The sequence below is a fragment of the Eubalaena glacialis genome, chromosome 12 (genome assembly GCF_028564815.1).
Source record: "Eubalaena glacialis isolate mEubGla1 chromosome 12, mEubGla1.1.hap2.+ XY, whole genome shotgun sequence".
Lineage (NCBI taxonomy): Eukaryota > Metazoa > Chordata > Mammalia > Artiodactyla > Balaenidae > Eubalaena > Eubalaena glacialis.
Window position 1 is genome coordinate 34,988,154 of NC_083727.1, and position 20,534 is coordinate 35,008,687.

Here is a 20,534-nt window from a genome sequence, read left to right on the forward strand (position 1 = left end):
GTATCAAAAACTTTTTAATTAAAAGATGCACACACAAAAAAAATAATCTCTGATTATTTAATATTCTTAATTCATAGCGTTAATATAAATAGAAAGGAAACAATAGAATCCCCCCCAAAAAAGCAACTGCTAAGCTGCCTATTGAAAATGTTTAACCTCATGATTTACCATTTTGTACTTTCAAATCAGCCAGAACTTTTTAAAAAAGAATTATAATCCTCATTGATTTTAAGGATATGGTGAGACAGATATTTTCATATGTAGCTGATCGTACTTAAATTGACATAAACCCTCTGTAAATCAGTAAAGCAGTGTATCTACAGAACTTTAAAATATTGATGTCCTTTGACCAAGAAACTTACCTTCTATGAATCTATCCTAAGAAATTTATTTAAAATACAATGACTCATATATAGTCGTAGAAAATTATAGATAACCATAACTGTCCACAATAGATAGTTAAATTATACATCTGTGATCTGGAAATACCACTCTTTACAAATGATACTTATAAGTAATTTTACCATCATAAAAAATAATTAGGGGAAATATTAAATGGAAAGTACCATCATACAGAACAACATAATTATGATGATCACAACTATAAAGTATGTATGAAAATTTCTTAGACAAATCAAGTAGAAAAAAATAAGCAAAGATATAGGAGATTTCAAGAAAAGAACCATCAAGCATGATTTAATGAATAGCTAGATCCCATTATTATGGAAAGAGAGAATTTGGAATATATATTCTTCTTGTAAGTTCATTAAAGTTTTATAAAAAATCAATCATGAGCTTAGTTATAAAGGAAATCTGAATATATAACAAAAATTCAAGACGTTTCCAAAATCCAATGGAAAATAAAAACAAATCACTGACCAACGATCCCCCAAATTAGGCTCAGAAATCACCAAAGCCTCTTTTGAATAATCTTTGAACTATAGCCTTAAAACTAAAATTATATTGTAAAGATAAACAATTTCATGTCAAAATTTCCCACAAGTTATCTTATGAGAAAAATATATACTAAAAAATGATTTGTATTTTGAAAGGCAGTCTAAAATCTTGTGAAAATTCATAAAACTAGAAAATCAGAAAAAAAAAGTCAATAAAACAAAGGAAAAATTAAATATAAAACTGAAACACAAACAAAAAAGAATTAATTTAATCAAAGAGCTATTTCCTTGAAAAGAGGAATAAAGTAACTAAACCACTTGTCAATTCCAAATGAAGAACAATCAATACAAAATATGCAACATTAGACAACACAAAAGGTGTATAACTACAGTTACAGTGCTACTAGGAAAATTATAAAAAATAGTACGTGTGAACTTGGAGACAGATTTTAGTCTAGGTACACTGATATTCTAGCAAATAATAACTTCCAAAATTTGACTCAAAGAGAGTTAGGAATCTGAACAGATAGTAAAAGAAATCAGAATGAGTGTTAAAATTTGCCATTAAAATTGCATTATGGTTTCATAATTGAGGTTTCTTTAACCTTTAAAGAATAACTAATGAATAGCTAATGCCTAAGTTAATCAAACTATTTAGGCCATAGAAAATCATTAAAACCAACTAAATGTATTTTAAAAGCTAGCATAACTGTGATAACAGAACCACATAGAAATAGGACTCTCTCAAGCTCTTCTCTCTGTCTCTCTCTTTTTCAATCTCTCTCTCCCTTTCTCGAGTATGTACACACACATACATTGCAGACCAATTTCATTCAAGAACATGCTGAAAATTTGAATCCAGCAGTGAATTAAGAAAAGATCACAACATGATCTTTCATGATTGTTTTTTAAGAATGCAAGGATTTTACAACTGTGGTAGGAAATCTAGCAGGATATTTCATTATTTCAGTGCATTACAGGAGCAAAACCATATGATTTTATTAATAGATATTGTAATGCACTTAATTTTATTTAAAAGACATTTATATTCATACTCTAATTATATTAGAAAAATAAGGAGACTTGCTAAACATGATAAAGGTGATTCAACAATAATCAGTTGCATGCATGTTAAGGAGTGAAAAACTAGGGGCATTGAAGTTATAATCAGAAATGCAATGTGGATAATCATCCTCAGTAGTATTCAACATTTTTGGAAGCTCTAGGAAATGAAATAAGACAACAAAAGGAATAAACAGCAAAACTATTAAAAGGGACAAAATTATCTTAAGGTGTAATGATTTTATACCAAGAAAACAGGAGATAATGTTTTTAAATGGAACTAATAAGCATTTAGTTAAGTGACTAATTCAAGATAAATATTCATATCCTAGCTTTTCTTCATGTTAGCAATAAACAGATATAGATATTAAAAAATCTTTCACAATAATAAAAAAATTCTGAAGTGTCTAGGAATATATTTAACAAGAAAGATACTGGTCTTAAGTGAATAAAACCACAAAAATGTATTGAAGGACACAGAATAAGATGTGAATAAATGGAAACACGCACCATGTCTCAGAATGGGAATACTTGGCATTAATACCTCGTTATGGATTTGACACAATACTAATTGTAACATTATTGGGGTTTTATTTTTAATTTATTTTCTTGTTATTTAGAAAAAACACTGAAAAAGAGTGATTTTTTTTTAAAATCACATATTTGAAAATTACTCAGGAATATTTAAGTAAAATGAACAATAAGGGAACATGCATTGCCAGATATTAAAATTTTCTAAAAAGAGCAAGATCCTTACAGCAACTCCAGCAAAAGGATCAACGCAGAGGAGATGAAGTGATTGTCTAAAGTCAGATCTTTGAATAATTTATGGCCTTCCTCACTGGAGCTGACTTGAAAAGTAGTTAAGAAAGTGATTTTATTTGCACAATTCCATGGTGATGTTTATCATTGTCACTATTATACTTATTTGTTGAGCCCTGCTTTGTGTATGGTATTGTACTAGGAACGGGAAAGAAAAAGATTTATAAGATATGATCACTGGCTTCCAAGGTTTGGGTGGTATTAGTCTGTTTAAGATGGAATCTAAAGATAAACTTTCTCAATTTAGTTCATTTATTTCATGCAATTTTCCCACCTTTTCTGAGGAACAAGTGAGACTGAGATTCACAGATATCTCACAGTAGAGTTGGAAATATATGGATCATAGTGGGGTTTGGGGGGCTACAAATGTGGATTCTTAAAAATAAATTATGCAGCATTTCATCTATATTCTCCAAGCACTGCTACTACAATCTACAGGCTTCTTTTAACAAAAAGGAAAGGAAGAGCTTTGAAATGTGTATTGAAAGTGTTCTCTTAAATTAACCCAACAGGAGAGAGATGCAACAATGGATGCTTTGCTCCTTTCATTTTGTATTTTTGTTGCCATAAATAATCCTCTGTGTGCTGAATTATTTCACAGAGTTTAGGAAAATAGTCTGCCCAAAGAACAGTTTAGCTGTCTGTATATTTTTACAAACCAATCTAGAGTAGTACTGCTCTGGAAAATCCCTACATGCTATGCTTCAAAACTATTTTCAACATGGATAAGCAAGGCATCAAAATCTCTTCGTGAGGTGAGAAGTAGAAAGTTGCTTTTATACACCACTTGAGAACTCAGTGCATTGGGTCAGTAGGGCAGCATTTTAACTTCCCATTTCTTCCTTTTCCCCTAATCATTTTATGTGTTGTCATTCCAAGTAAGGAACAGACTGTCAAGGTAAATAAAATTTACCCAGACTTATAGAACTGAGCAAGACTTCTAATTTTCTTTCTTTGGCAGTTGTCTGACTATAAAGGTAAGCTCCTAGGCCATGTCAGCATCCTTTTTCAGAAAAAGCATGATCTTTGATAAATTTCTCATTTTTTTCATTGTCAATCAGGTCTAGTACTCGTGGTTGTCTTTAATGGCTCTATTTTGGTCCTTTTGAAAACACTTCTTTACCTGTTTGCACAGAGGGGATACAGTGAGATGCGTGAAGTTAAACAGTTCCATTTCACCGGCTGGCCTGACCATGGAGTACCCTACCATGCTACAGGCCTTCTTTCCTTTATCCGGCGGGTCAAGTTCTCCAACCCTCCCAGTGCTGGCCCCATCGTGGTGCATTGCAGGTAAGTGGTAGTCCAAATGGCATTGACTGTGTGCAGCCAGCTTTTTAAAAATATCCAAACAAGGCTTGTAACCACAAAAACTAATGCATACTGACAACAGGGGTCCCCAACCCCTGGGCCGGTACTGGTCCGCGGCCTGTTAGGAACCGGGTGCAGAGCAGGAGGTGCGCGACAGGCGAGAGAGAGAGAGAGAGAGAGAGAGAGAGAAGCCTCATCTGCCGCTCCCCGTTGCTCCCCATTGCTCGTGTTACTGCCTGAACCATCCCCTGACCCCCGGCTGTAGAAAAATTGTCTTCCACAAAACTGGTCCCTGGTGCCAAAAAGGTTGGGGACTGCTGGCTTACAAGGTTTCAGCTTTCATGTATTACAGATAAGGTAAAACAGTAATAAAATAAAAGTTAACTCTAAGGAAGATATAAAATAGAAACTTCAGAAATAAATATATTCATCGTAATGTGTGTAGTATTGTCTATAATTGCGAGTGTAGAAACTCTGCCTTTTAGTGGCAACATCTGTGTGTGTGTTGTGGTTTTTGTTTTGTTTTGTTTTTTTAATCACTTTTGCAAATCCCATATTATATTATGGAATGGTATAGATAAAGATTAGATAGATAGAGATAATCTCTATATAGATAGAGATTTCTTGCCTATCTAGTAAATTCCCAATAGAATCCCAGCTTTTAAAACTAAATTTGGTAAAAATAAAATACAGTGTGTGTGTGTGAAAAAAAAAAAAAAAGATAACAATTCCATCATTGCCAGAAGTTTTCTTATACCCTTTCCAGTTTATTGTCCTTCCCACACAGAGGCAACCATTATTCTGATTTCTATCACCACAGATTTGCTTTGCCAGGCCTTGAACTTCACATATATAGAATCATACTTACGTCTTCTTTGTGTCTGACTTCTTTTGATCAACTAAATGTTTTCGAGATTCATCCAGTGTGTTGCTTTTATCAGTAGTTTATTTCCTTTTACCGCTAAATAATATTCTATTTTATGGACATATATCACAATTTGTTTATCCATTTTCCTGTTGATGAATATTGGCTTTGGTGCCAATTTTTGGTTAGTATGAATAAAGCTTCTAAGAATAAAAAAAAAAAAACTAAATTTGAGGCATACAGAGTTATTAAATGGTCTAAATTGCAAGAATTTGTGCTGTAAAACAGCTGCTTAAGAATTTTTTTTTTTAAAAAAGCCATCCATCAGAGAACCTTGAAGACTACATCAGTAAAATCCAGCAAATATATGCCAGAAAAATGTGATTATCCAGACTTTCTTCTGATTAGAAACTTCTCTTAAAACAAGCATTTGGAGACACTAAAAGCAAATTACATGGCCTCATTTTGAGATATGAGCAGAAAAATATGTACTGAATCTGAAAAGCTTTTCCTAAACGCTGCACACTATTTTCAAATACTGTCCCTTCCAAGCTACATAATAGGTTGTGCTTAAGCATTTTTTTTCTTTCTGAAAATCCAGCCTATTCAGTGTTTAAATGACCATGTATAAAAGGGGAAAAATAAAGCACAGAGAATACAATAAAAGTAAGGCGTCCCATTAGGATCAGATACTGTGTACCTTGCAAAAAAAATCTGTTCAGTCCTCCTCAAGAAATCTGATGTACTCTTCAATTACTTTCTTGTCTCAAACCCTGGGAACAGTGATTGAGAAGATGGTAGGCGAAAAAAAGAAATAGAGATAGCCACAATACCTTTTACTGAAATTTCTTAAATAACAGTAAGTTTAAGAGAAATGACCAAATCCGGACAACAAAGAAATAATGTTAATAGTCTATCTATGCATTTAGAAAATAAGATAAATGGGTTTTCAATTATGGGGTGTCCTGACTTATCACAGAGGTTTACTTTCCTATGAATTACTTGCTTCAGAAGTGCTCCAAGATTCTCAGATACTCTCTTGAAACAGAAGTGTCATTTTCTACTTACACTTGGGTATCTGAATTTATGGAAAAGAGGAAGCTAACTACAAAGTGAATTTCCTGTAAAAATCCCAACTATATCTTGTTTGCTCCATTGACTTCTATATATAATTGGAGAAATATTTCCAGTGGGTAAAATAATCAACAGTGAATTATGATTCAACTACTGAATTAAATACAGTAAGATAGTGGCATCTTTGTGACCTGTTAAGAATTATATTTCATACCTCACAATTCATTTTCATTTTCTCTTTGTATCACCATTCAAATATTCTTTTTACTGTTGGTCTCCTCCCCATTGATAACCGCCATTTTCTTCCCCACCCTCACTATTAACACTTCCCCTGAATTGTGACTCCTCAGATTTTCCATTTAAAGGTTTTGGAATTAATCTTCTTTTGCCTTGACAAGAGTCTGTCTGACTAAGACAGCATTCCTGCATTTTGCCTGAGTGCCCACAACCACGTGTGTGAGTCTCTCAGTCTCAGGTGAAAGTTTAAAGCACGAATCAACTCCTTGATCAATTCTACAAGCTTGAAATTTATGTAAAGTGAAGACTGTAAGAGAGCTATGTAACTTGAGTGACATATATACCTTATTTTCAAAACAGTTTGATTTGCAAAGCTTGTATCTTTTCATTTGTTCCAATCCTCAGTTTACACCAAAGTAGATACTCTACATGAAGTTATTTGTTCATTAATAAGCATTTACACAGTAAGTACAAATTATGTCTTGTACTTTATTAAATCAGTTTGATTCCACTTATTTGAAAATCAGAAGGATCTTTCAATTGTCATAGACATGCTTCCTGCAATTCTTTAGATCTGTTTATTTTTCAGTGCTGGTGCTGGACGAACTGGTTGTTACATTGTGATTGACATCATGCTGGACATGGCTGAAAGAGAGGGTGTTGTTGACATCTACAACTGTGTCAAAGCCTTAAGATCTCGTCGTATCAATATGGTCCAGACAGAGGTGTGTTGATTGCTGATTAACCTCTAGTGGCCTTTTTTTGTTGTTTGCTTTCCAATATTTATCAAACTAAATACTAGGTGTTTTTCACATAGAATCGATATTAGCTCATCAAGTCGTATAGAAAAAATTCTTTGATGACAGAACATTTGTATTAAATATTATGAAATTTTTCTTTTTCTTTCTTTTGATAGGAACAGTACATTTTTATTCATGATGCCATTTTAGAAGCCTGCTTATGTGGAGAAACTGCCATACCTGTCTGTGAATTTAAAGCTGCATATTTTGATATGATTAGAATAGACTCCCAGACAAACTCTTCACATCTCAAAGATGAATTCCAGGTATTTACTATTTCTACGGCCTCTTTTATGAACAACTTATTACAGTTTGTTCTGGGCACTCTTAATTCTTCTAAGAAACATCTTTCAAGTCAAATTTATAACCTTTGACCCTATTTTAAGTATAATATAATACCCATCTCTTTCATTATACATGTTACGGAGTCACTTTTGTGTTAATGAGCTCATATCTGCTGTATCTTGAAGGGCAAATGAGTTCAGACTCAGGGAAAAGTGTGGGAAAAGGTATCATAAAAGTCAAATTTAGTGGTAATTTGGGTGTGTTTACAACCTTTTTCCAAATGCAGTCTTATGGATTTTAACCTTCTGTGTTACTCATAACATGAGATCAAGAACATTAATAATAATAGCTAGAGTTTGTGCTAAATATCATCTCTAAGTAATCCCCAATGTTTTCATTGCCCTTAAAACACCCCTAAAGCTATGTGACTATGAAGTCAAGAATAACTCTAGAAACCTAATACTTTGATTCTTTGCCCAGTGCTCTTTCCAACATGCAATAGCACATCTTCAAATATGGCATATTAACATGTTATTACAAATGATAACTTTATGATGGGTCATCATCATGGGCCACTCTGATTGCATTTTCTTTGGTTAGGCAATACATTTTGCAGGTCGCTGTGTTGTTTAGCATCCCTTTCCCTTTTAAGAAGAGGCCCATTGTACAATGTGTGTATTGTTTCTTTGTCACTTCTCTGGCTTCATTAGCTTTAACTACAAAGTCTATCAGCGTGTCATCATGGCAAATGCCATTGGCTTGCACAAATCCTTCACTTTCTACTTGGCCTCCAAAATGCTTGATAGATCTGTGTTATGCTATTAAATGGGTCACTGTCTTTTAACCTGGGTTCCCTTTTCTTTTCAGACCTTGAATTCAGTCACCCCTCGACTACAAGCTGAGGACTGCAGTATAGCTTGCCTGCCAAGGAACCATGACAAGAACCGTTTCATGGACATGCTGCCACCTGACAGATGTCTGCCTTTTTTAATTACAATTGATGGGGAGAGTAGTAACTACATCAATGCTGCTCTTATGGACGTAAGAGACTGCTCTCTTTGTTAGTGTAAAGTGTCATGAAAAGCTGCAAAATTGATGAACACTGGCTAGTTCTCTTTTCAAGAAAATTTAAATGGCCTAAAAAGGAAAATTGGAAACTTACATTGAAATACAAATTTTTTTTGGAGAATGATTTTGAATTTCCCTTACAGTGATTCTTAGGCACTATAAATTTTAGACTTGACTATAAGTTTGGCACTTGGTTGTCAATTATTATAAAATTTCTGTACAAGAAATATCTACAGATGATAGTTTTTATCCTATTTATTTTCAGGAAAGAGAATCATGCTTACCTATTTCGAAGTTTTAAAATCACAGAATGCCATATTCTACTGAAATTGTTTTAGTTCGGAAATTTGTATCTCTGACATTTAATGTTCCAATAATTTATAGCTAACTTGTTATATTGGTTATTAATTAATAGAGACTAGATATAAATAACTAAGGAAGGCATGGAAGATATCATGTTAACACATCGATCATAATGAAGGAACTCTCTTACCCCACCCCAATCTTCACACTGTAGATGGTAGAGCATGTACTCAGCATGTTAGCGTCCCATAGACAGAACAATACGGAAAGAGAATTTTAAATTAGTCTTTGGCCACCTTGTTTTGCTTCTTACCTTGGGAAGAAGTAAGAAGGGTTTCAAGTTCAGAATCCTTTTAGTTTATCACCTTCATTCATAAGCATCTCTAGTTTTTGCCCTTTAGGCTATGGAACTGTAGTAAGGAGAAATCAGAAGTCAGGGTTCACTCCTGGGTGACTAATAATGAAGCTTTCTAAGTAATTGCTCCTATTGTGTTTCCAAAATTAGCTTCTGATAGTAGAGACTTAGAAAAGCCCACATTCCAATTCTAACTTTCACCCAGTTGCTTTGATCTTTTTTTTTTTTTTTAAACTTTGGGTTTATTTATGTGATTAATTTATTTATTTATGGCTGTGTTGGGTCTTCGTTTCTGTGCGAGGGCTCTCTCTAGTTGTGGCAAGTGGGGGGCCACTCTTCATCGCGGTGCGCGGGCCTCTCATCGCAGCCTCTCTTGTTGCGGAGCACAGGCTCCAGACGCGCAGGCTCAGTAACTGTGGCTCACGGGCCTAGTTGCTCCATGGCTTGTGGGATCCTCCCAGACCAGGGCTGGAACCCGTGTCCCCTGCATTGGCAGGCAGATTCTCAACCACTGCGCCACCAGGGAAGCCCTGATCTTTTTATTCTACAGCGCGGAATAGTTTAAAGGCAAGCTCAAGTAGAAAGATGCCACTGTTGCTGTGACCAGAGTCTTGCCTAGTCATTACTCATATCTCCTGAAATCACATTGGATCCTCATTGTACTTTTTCTTCCAATTTTAATTGTCTGGAAAGGCAAACATACTAAATACAGAGAAAACACACAGAACTTTTTGTTTCTAAGCCAGTTTCGATTTGGATGAAAAAAGGCCGTGTGAAAAAGTGAAAAAGAAAATATTAGGAAAGAATATTGATGAGGCATGTGTTTGAGGCACATTTGTCTTTGGCATTTCTTTCAAATTTTTTCCTAATTTTCAGATTGTTTTCTAGTCAATATGAAGACTGAAGCTTGTATTCTACCTGTTCTTATTCTCTGTTTAATTCCCTGTGATTCAACACAGATATATTTTATAGGTGAAACTGCCCTGTGGATTTAGTAGTGTGGTTAGGGCTTCAGAAATTTCGGTTGGGTTTGGCTTATAAGAGTGGGCTCACTGGTCAACACTCCCCACCTTCTCCTGCCCTCTACCCCCATCGAAAGGGTCATATACCCTGCGCCATGCCTGTGAAGAATTAGGAGGTAAGGCCAAGGATCCTGTGATTTCAAAGCCTTAGATGTGCTCTTGCACTTAGAGAGGAAGGAAAAAGGAAATCTTCAGTCTTCTCCCACATCATCTGCTCCTCATCTATATCCCCTCCCCTGTGACTCAAAAAAGGAATAGAAGGCTTTTAGCCTTTGACTTACTTTCCCATGAAGCAGACGTTTAATTGGAAGGGAAGCTTACTTCTTTCTTCTGATCCTTTCCCATGAGCTTTCATACCCTCTTTAGAAGGGTACTCACCCCAACTGTGGGTGTGACTTTGTGAGGTCTTAAGGTCATGTAGAAGCAGCCGGTGAATTACTATCTCCTCAGATTTATCCTGAAGTCTTCCATGGAGCGAAATGCTATGGTTAGCAGCATTTCCCAAATGGTGATAGGATCTATGAAGTTTAAAGGTCAATTTCTACACTGGTTTAAGACACCTGAAGGACTTAAAGAGTAGTATGATACAAATGAGTTAGGAGATCACTGACAATTTTTATCAGCATTAAAGAAATCCATCTCAGGCAACTGTCTAGTTATATTTTTACAAATCATTAATTTCATAGAAATATATATTTCTTTTTTAGTGTAGATCATTAGTCTGTAGAATGACAGATTGACTGGCCAGATGAGCCTATCCTCTCCTTCTGGAAAGAGATAATGCGCTGTGTCCCAATCAAGGGGCATTTGGTAAACAAGGAGACAGTCCCTCTTATGTGGGCCCAGGAAATGCATTTGTTTTACTCTTTGGCACTTGAAAAATCTTAAATGATTGAAACCATCATTCTGATCATTGATATACATTAGAAATGCCCAGAAAACTATGGAAAGTGGATTGCCTACAAGATGTGTTGATAATGTCGATATAATATAAAAGCACATGAGTTTGAGGCACATGTGGTTTTTCTTATTTGGAGTGGAGGAGAGCCAAACAGTTCCATTCACAGCTGATAGCAGATAGACATAGATAGATACACGGAGACACACACAAATGCCAGGGAATTTTATGCCTTTAACCTCTTAGACTTTGGAAGACTGAAACAGTCCAACAGGTACCTCACAAAGGATGTTAGCCTCAAGAAGTTTTCTTTTCTTTTTTTTTTTTTTGGTATTTGTGCTATATTTACTTTTATCAACAAAATAAAACAAATTCTTGGCTTAAATTACTGCTGAGGCATCAAAGTCATACAACAGATTGACTGATTACTAGTTGCAGTATATTGCAGTGGTCCAAATCTGTTATTCCATGGCTTAAGCAGCAGGCTGGCTCCATCTCCATATGAAGCTGCTGTGTCTTACTGGCCCTACATTGAAGTGTACTGAATCTGTTTGTACAACTAATTATTCATTTGAAGTTCTTATGTTTCCCCATCTACCTTGTTTTTTCACAGAGCTACAGGCAACCAGCTGCTTTCATCGTCACACAGTACCCTCTGCCAAACACTGTGAAAGATTTCTGGAGATTAGTGTATGATTATGGCTGTACCTCCATTGTGATGTTAAATGAAGTCGACTTGTCCCAGGTTAATGGTTATAGGTTGCTTTTGTGTACTTACGCACAACTTAATAAGATAGTAATAAAATGGTAAAATCTGCTTTATACTACCCTAGTTAGAAAAAATAATGCTCATTTTCTTTTTCTTTCAAAACATTCATCATCTAGGGCTGCCCTCAGTACTGGCCAGAAGAAGGGATGCTACGATATGGCCCTATCCAAGTGGAATGTATGTCTTGTTCAATGGACTGTGATGTGATAAACCGGATTTTTAGGATATGCAATCTAACAAGAGTAAGTCATTAGTGATTTTAACTGAGCTGATCCAGAACCAGGTGACCATAATCATGATGGGGTGTGTTTCCATTCAGACAAAAGAGAGAGTAAAATTAATAAGCATTATATAATCATTCCCAAAGCTAGTAATCATCTCATGCCTTAGCACTAGAATAAAAATGCATTCTAAAAACAGGAAAGCAGAAATGCTGGAAGCTAGGTTTCCTGGTCAGTTACTAGCCTATTGTATTCTATATGGAAATCTAAATTCAGATTCTTAGCTTCAAGTGAGTTTGATTGTCTGTGCCTGGCCCCTGAGTATAAGTAGACTTATCTCGAGGTTGACTGCATGTTTTATTAGCATTGATAATCCAACCCAGAAGAGGCATGCAATTGAAAAATAAGAATATAATACTGATGACAGGAGGAAGTGATATGTCGGACTAGCCATTATAGAAGGGTTCCGTGTCACTATTCCAGTTCTGCTTGTAAGAGAGGGCCCCAGGCATGAAGGAAATGGTAAATCACAGCCATCACTGATTCTCCTCCTACAGCTCATCTACAATTTCATCTTTCTAAATGTCCCAGCATCTGGCTTTGCCCAAATCTATAGCTAGATCGAGTGCTGCTACCACTGTGCCTTTTCCCAGCAGCTAAGTAGCAACTGTGTCCTTCAGAAGTCTTTCTTTCCTTGACACTTCGTGTGTTTTGCCGTCAGTGACAAATTGTGTGGGGTCTCTCCTTCAAAAAACCAAAAAGTACTAATAAAAACTGTTTAGATTATGTAACCACATAGCAAGCAGAATTTGAAAAGAAAACAGTAGTAACTTCCATGGAATTATGGTCTTTTTAAAGAGCTAGGTTACTCTTTTTTAGAGCAGCAATTCTATGTATGTGTCTTGTTTTAAGTGTGTGATTAGAATTGTCATGTTTCAGTGTTTCTCACATCAAAATGGCTATATGTGTTTCTGGTTAATAAGTCTATATGTGTATAAGTAGAGAAGAAATTCATATCCAATTCTATTGCTCATTTCAGTGGAGAAAAAAAGGATAACTTCAATCATGTCATAATATTCTTGCATATCTTAGATGTTAATTTAAAGGAATCTCATTATGTCTGCACATCTGTTACATTATGGTTCTAGTAATATTTTAGCTGAGAAACCGTAGCTGCTAAACTAAGAAAGTAAGACCTGTCTGTTAATTGAGCTGTTTATATGAAAAATATTCTAGGAACAGGAACTGAAAGTTGCGTTACATTTTTTTTTGGTCAGCATATTTATCTTCCTCTATATTTGGTGTTCTGGTCCTTATTAGTGTGTGATTTTTCTTTCTGTTCCCATTCTCATTATTTAATATCTTTCACCTCACCAAATATTTAGTATGTACCAACTAGAGGTTGGGTGTTATACTAGATAGTTCCTTGTCCTACCAAAAGATGCATGAGCCCTTGCCACGTGAAGCTTCAGATCTGATGCCTTATGATATGGCTTACTTGTGCATTACAAATTCTTCCTTACATTTTCATATGAAGGTTTAAGGTCTTGATTCATTTATTCAACAATACTGTTCTTTGGAAAGTATTTTGCTAGGTTCTAGGATAGAGATTTTAAGGGAAAAAGAGATTTTCTTGTCCTTAAAGAATTTGTATTTTATCAGGGAAGACAAACATTAAACAACTTATATAATCATTTACAAATAAATGAAATTTTACAGAGAAAAAGTACAAAATACAGAGGATTTGGGTGATCTGACATAGCTGGGTGATCAGAGAAGACTTCTTTGAGGTAGTGATATTTAAGTCAAGATTTGAAAAATTTGTAGGAGCTCTTTGGGCATGGGATAGCCAGCTACCTTGGTTTACACAGGACAGGGAGGTTTCCTAGAACACATGAATTTCAGTGCAAAGACCAGAAAAGTCCAAGGCAAACCCAAGACAGGTTGATCACTCTGTTTGGGACTGAGAAAAGCAAGCAAGAAGGAGATGTTCAAGGCGAAGGGGAGAGTATGTGCAAAGTTCCCAAGGCAAGAAATGACTTGATAAATAGATGAAGAGAAGGCCAATGTGTCTAGAACTTGAATAGGTTGTTAGAATAAAGGGAAGTTAGAGAAAGAGGTGGAGCCTTATCATATAGGTATTTTTAAGCCATGGCAGCAATTTGGGTTTTATGCTAAGATCATTTGGAAGCCATTAAATCAGGAAGTGACAAGATCATATTTGCATTTTAAAATAACCATGATGCTTTCGGTAAGAATGGTTTGAAAGGAGATCAAAGTTTGTTCAGGGAGATCAACTAAGAAGTGATTATTATGATTTGTGATTGAGAGTGCAGTGATGTCAGTGGCAATAAAAAGGAGGTGAATTTGAAAGTTATTTAAGAAGTATAAACATAGGAATTGATTATTGGATATGGAGCATGAGGGAGAAGCTTGTATAATGGATAATTCTCATGTAACTTAGAATGTTTCTGCACTGGTATGTACATATTTTGGACTTGCATCAGCTAGATTCAATCCATTGTAAGTGTCATTTATGTCATGGTGTAAATTGATATGAACCTTTTACTTTTTAGCAAAAATTCTAGCCCCAGCTTATTTACATAAAAATACTTTTCCCTCTGCAGCCACAGGAAGGTTATCTGATGGTGCAGCAGTTTCAGTATCTAGGGTGGGCTTCTCATCGAGAAGTGCCTGGCTCCAAACGGTCATTTTTGAAGCTGATACTGCAGGTGGAAAAATGGCAGGAGGAATGCGAGGACGGGGAGGGCCGAACGATCATCCACTGCCTGTGAGTGTGGTGGCTTGGCTTGGCCATCTGGGGGGCCTTGGTGGTCATTTCCTCATTAGTCTTCACGTTTTCTATGTTAAAGAGTAGCCAACTCCCATCTTACAGACCTTGACTAGATATTCTTTTGAAACAATCTTCCTGTTTCTTGATTCTATAATTCACTACTAACTTCAACTTTTGTATTTTTTAAATTGATTATTGTATAGTTATTATATAGTTTAAACTCTTTTGAACACTATTCTGAATAACTTCTCTGATTTACGCTGTGTACAAATCTATCAAAATCTCAAAGTATCTAGATTGCAGCCATCTATGCCTATAACATTTCCCTAAGTATAAGCTACTGAGTTAATGTCATCCTCAAGTATCTTTCCTTTCTGCTCTCTGCACATACATGCACACATGTGAAGAAAAATTAAAACACAAAGGGAAAAAATTTGAAAGATAATATTTTCTTTTCCCAAACATATGATTGTGTGACCTATGGTCACCAAAAGCTTCAATCTAAAATGCCTTTGCTTTCTTTGCTTTTAGAAATGGTGGTGGGCGAAGTGGCATGTTCTGTGCTATAGGCATCGTTGTTGAAATGGTGAAACGGCAAAATGTTGTCGATGTGTTCCATGCGGTCAAGACGCTAAGGAACAGCAAGCCAAACATGGTGGAAGCCCCGGTGAGTCACAGTCTTGAACGCAGAAGGGAGGGTAGAGATTAGTCAATCATATACCTACTTGTTGATTTGACTTGATACACACATAGGGAATCATATGTATAAATGTGTCTTTGTGGGGACTTTCCTGCTTAATTGATGAATTGCCAAGTATCCCTCTTTACCCACATAAACATAATCACATATTGCCTAAACTGCTAATGATGAAGAAAACTACTGTCATTTAACTTGGGAAATGTATAGGATTTTTGTTTGTTTCTTTTGAGCAATAAATATTTGCTACAGTAAAATTTGGTAAATGGTTCTATAATAAGAAAATCCTGCTAGCTAGGTTTTATTCTTGTTTATTTTTATTTCTTAAACAATATTGAGTTAACTGGTAAAACATTTTGAGGGATATACTCATAGGTTGCATCTAGCACTTTTTATATCAGTTTTTTTTGTTTGTTTCTTTGTTTTTTTAATTTATTTTTGGCTGTGTTGGGTCTTCGTTGCTGCGCATGGGCTTTCTCTAGTTGTAGCAAGCGGGAGCTATTCTTCATCACAGTGCATGGGCTTCTCATTGCGGTGGCTTCTCTTGTTGCGGAGCACGGGCTCTAGGCGCGCAGGCTTCAGTAGCTGCAGCACGCGGGCTCAGTAGTTGTGGCTTGCAGGCTGTAGAGCACAGGCTCAGTCGTTGTGGTGCACGGGCTTAGTTGCTCCATGGCATATGGGATCTTCCCGGGCCAGGGATCAAACCCGTGTCCCCTGCATTGGCAGGCAGATTCTCAACCACTGCGCCACCAGGGAAGCCCTGCATCTAGCACTTTAGACTCCAGTGTTTTTAAAGGGCAAATGAAATTTATTTTAGTCATTGTCTATAATTCTTCATTGCTGGTCAAATTATAATTTTTTAAACTATCACCATTGACAGTTTTCAGCTTTACCAATTTTAGAACGTAGTTCATGTGATATTATTTGAATTAGCCAGGGCTCACAAAATCACAACACAGATTACAAAATAAGAGCAGGGAGATATGTGTATGTAGGAGCTCGTCTGGTTGAAGCTGTATGCAGAGGAAGAAAGTTAAACTTCTCTAGCACATTCGACTTCTAAAGTGATGGCTGTGGGTTATACATATGTGCATGGTAGGATAAGGTCAGGGGCAGCTGTGTAGTTTATGCTCACAGAAAAGTAAACCAGAAAAACCAAGACATCATTGTTGCTTGCCCTACATTTATCAAGATGATCAGATAACAAAAGTGAGCAATTCAATAAACCTTTAAAGTATTTTCACCACTTCCTGCTCATGGATTGTTCACACAGGAGGTGCATTGCTTCCTGAGACAAAATCTGAAGAGTTACATTTATACTGTTTCACTTTGAAGAACGTCACAGACTTCTTCCCCTTCTACAAGTTCTCAAAGCCCCTCTACTCCAGCTCATACCTTAGGTATTGCTGTTGTCCCGATAAGATGATATTGGCTTTGACTGGGGTGTTGGCAATGGAGCTGGAGGAAGGGGGGGATAGATTTGAGGGATTTTTGAGGTAGAACTCTGAGGTCTTTTTACAAAATGGGCGGGTAATGGTTAGGTCTTTAAACTCTCTGCTGTCTGAAGAGTTTTTAATGTAAACTCTGCCTCTATCTCTCAGATCAAGTCTTCCAAAATCATCAATAAGATCACTTCTGGCCTCAGCATTCATATCATACTTCCAAATTTAACTCTGATTTCTCACTGTTCCTTAAAAAAGAAAAAAAAAGTCTATGATTAAACTCTGCCATTCTAGAACGTTCTTAAGAGTTACTATTTACCTTTACATTCATGTCCCATGAATCCTGACTAAACACCCAATTTGTGTTTAATCAAGGTTAATGATTAGTTCAGTGTGCTGTTGAATTGAACTGACGAGTTTGGTAAGAAAATTTAGAGAGTAAACCAAATTGCTAGAGACTGATTAAAGAGATGTAAGAGTTCCCAAGCACTTTTTGGTTCTTGAGATGCACTTGCCACAGTGGTAGGCTAATTTAAATCACACCTACTTGATAATTAGGGTAGGATTGATAAAGACCTCTTGGGGAAAGTTTTTATTTCCCTCATTTATTGCTGGAGACACCTGGAAGTTCTCTTTTGAAATAATATGCGTTTTAGATTGTTCTCTAATTCAGCCTGAATTTTACCCACTTGGACTGAATTGGGAAGATTTTAATACATATTGCAAGTAATAATTTGTAATGCAGTCTGAATTTTTCTAAATTCTTCATAATGGAGCGACACACAGATGGACTGAGAGGAAAGGCAGTTTTAACTAAAAAATTTTTGTCAACCAAGTTGTCTTAAATAAATAAAGGCAGAAGAAATAAATTTTTCTGGTAAAAGTAAGCTCAAAAATATTTAAGAACCACTAAACATTTTTGAAAAATTTACTTAAATTCTCTGATAGACCAAAAACTGTGTCAAAAATTAAGAATTTGGATGTTCACGTATGTAAGTCAAATCGTTATGCCGTACACCTTAAATATACAGTGCTATATGTCAATTATATCTCAATAAAACTGGAAGAAGAAATTAAGAATTTGGAATTGTTGAGTGGCAGTCTGAAATGACTGGCTTTTTTTAATACCACTAAGGAAAATATCTGAAGTGCGGAGAAAAATATTTGCATGTTCACTCTAGGATTATTTATAGTAAAGAAAAAAATAAATGCAATATTACAGTCAATCCACATATTAGACTTTTATGAAGTATTAAAAGAGGTGCTAAATAACATAAGAAAAGGATACATAACAATGCTAAACAACAGAAAATAAAATATAAAGTTATATCCCCGAACATAGATAAGCAATCAATATTTATTCTAAAGTAGTTATTATTTCAACCATGCTTAAAAATGGACTGAATTAACACGAAGGTAGTATTTTAAAACAGTTGTTTCTGATAACAGATTTATAGAAACTTTTTCTGATTATCTTTTTCTATACTTGGAAATTTTTCTGTACTGATCAGGTATTACTATTATAATCAGATAATACTGCAGATTTTTTTAATTTGATATAAAATATGAGGCAAAGACAACATATCTTTTTACATCAAGTTCCTTTTTCTTAAACAGCAATCATTAGACTCAAATGTAAAATATGCATGCCTAGATGTTAAACTTGTATATAGAAAAAAAATCTGTAATTCTTGAAAAATCTAAATTGAATGCAAGTATTCATTTGATAGCTATTAGTCTCCATTCTTCTCCTTTTTCTTAACTTTGCTCCACCCTTTTGTTTTAACATCTTTCAGGAGCAGTACCGTTTCTGCTACGACGTAGCTTTGGAGTACCTGGAGTCATCTTAGTTGGGGGAGACTTCAAAGTGCATCCAAGCAGAGCCCATTCATCTGTTGAGCCAGCAGCTGTTGTACGTGTCACACCTGTGCAGAAAGATTTTAATGTGGGGGGTGGGAGGCTTTTACATTTGAGAGGTGAAAGTATTTTTCTTATGAAGTTGTGTATCTTAATAAAAAGGACTCAGTTTCTATTATTGTATGAAAGCATCAACATTTTGTGCCACATAAATTTTATTTAATAAGAAGCAGATTCAAATGAGAACTTCTTAGTGTTTGTCCAGTGAACATGCAGCCTTTTCTCTCCTGGCTTTGGTAGAGCACCCACCACGTGTTGCATGAATTAATACTTTCTATGTGGCATTTTTCTCCCTTTTTCAGATAAAAGATGTTAAATCTTTCAAGGAAGAAGAAAGAAAAGCTGTGCAAATTCATAGGAAAGTTCATTTTTTAATATGTTTCAAGTGTAGCAGATCTCTATATAAATATATAAATATATATAACTGGCTTATTTTCCTTTAATGTGCAATGATGGCTGGATCATTTAAAGTTCTTTTTAGAAAACAACATAAGCCAAAGACTCAAGTGTAAATATGTCTATATGGAGAAAGCACATTATATTTATTGGTTACTTACATTCCTTTTTTGATGGCTAAACTACTACCACCACACAATCATTTTTTTTTTCTGAAGAAAACTTTTTCTTTCACTAAAATCAACTGTAAACAATTTTTGTAGATTATTTTTTGTATGTTTAGTGTTAGTAGAGGATAAACTTTTTATTCATAAACCAGGAAGCAATGTTCTTTATAGTGAATCTCTTGTGTACATGCTTGTGAATTAAATTTATGTAAAACACCTTGGCAATTGGGTCTTTTAATGTAGGACCAAATTAAAACATTTTGCTGAAAATATATAATTTTCCACGATTTCCTTAGGTCAGTAATGATTTGGTGATCATACATGAGAATTGCACACATTCAAAGGCCTTGCTGATGACTTGCATAATGTTGAACATAACCTTTAAGCATAATTTAAGTTTTAAAGGAATTGGTCTTTTCAGCCTATGACCACGCACTGGTCAAGAAATCAAGATGGCAACATTTATGCTTTCAGGGTCAAGTGTTAGCAAACTGTAAACTGTCAAGGTGATCCAGTGTTTCTTTTGATGTGTACATGCACAAGCTTTGGGTTCTGAGCATAGGAAGTGTGAATAAATCGATGCCAGAATCCTGTTTTGTGCATCATCATGGGATTCTCAAGTGAACCTTTCTAAATGTGGTCTTGTACACATGCTCCGTGTAGCTGTAACTTCATATCATCAGCTTGCAGTTTGTTATTGACTAAAGCATTCCAGTATCCTCTTTCTAGATTGCCAGTTCATGACATGGTGCTTATGAAGATTTAATTAAAGTAACAGTGAAATAAAATTTTTATAATTACAACAGTTATTGTTTGCACATCATTTTCTCCCCTTAATTTTCATACCTTCACTCCCAAATAAATACCTTATCCTCATTGATACAAATAGACCACATAAAATCTATTAAAAGTAAAACTTGGGACTTCCCTGGCGGTCCAGTGGTTAAGACTCCACGCTTCCACTGCAGGGGGTGTGGGATCAATCCCTGGTGAGGGAACTAAGGTCCTACATGCTGCGTGGCACAGCCAAAAAAAACACAAAAAACTGATGTCCAAGCAGTAATTTCTTTCACTTTTGTTCTTTAAATTGAATTTCAAAAACTCCAAATGAGTGGAAAGAAAAAAAGGCCAGGGGA

The 20,534-nt window shown here is 35.4% G+C and overlaps 1 protein-coding gene across 2 annotated transcripts in view; it reads left to right on the forward strand.

Moving 5' to 3' along the window:
* PTPRK (protein tyrosine phosphatase receptor type K) overlaps positions 1–20,203 on the forward strand; it is a 569,495-nt gene extending 549,292 nt beyond the window's left edge. For both annotated transcript variants that reach the window (XM_061207553.1, XM_061207554.1), the window contains exons 22-30: positions 3,916–4,070; positions 6,854–6,989; positions 7,181–7,330; positions 8,217–8,390; positions 11,609–11,740; positions 11,881–12,006; positions 14,613–14,776; positions 15,311–15,446; positions 18,715–20,203. In XM_061207553.1, the coding sequence (XP_061063536.1) occupies positions 3,916–4,070; positions 6,854–6,989; positions 7,181–7,330; positions 8,217–8,390; positions 11,609–11,740; positions 11,881–12,006; positions 14,613–14,776; positions 15,311–15,446; positions 18,715–18,768 (1,227 nt within the window). In that variant the 3' untranslated portion in view covers positions 18,769–20,203. The remainder of the gene's footprint in view (positions 1–3,915; positions 4,071–6,853; positions 6,990–7,180; positions 7,331–8,216; positions 8,391–11,608; positions 11,741–11,880; positions 12,007–14,612; positions 14,777–15,310; positions 15,447–18,714) is intronic.
* Positions 20,204–20,534: the final 331 nt, after the last annotated feature.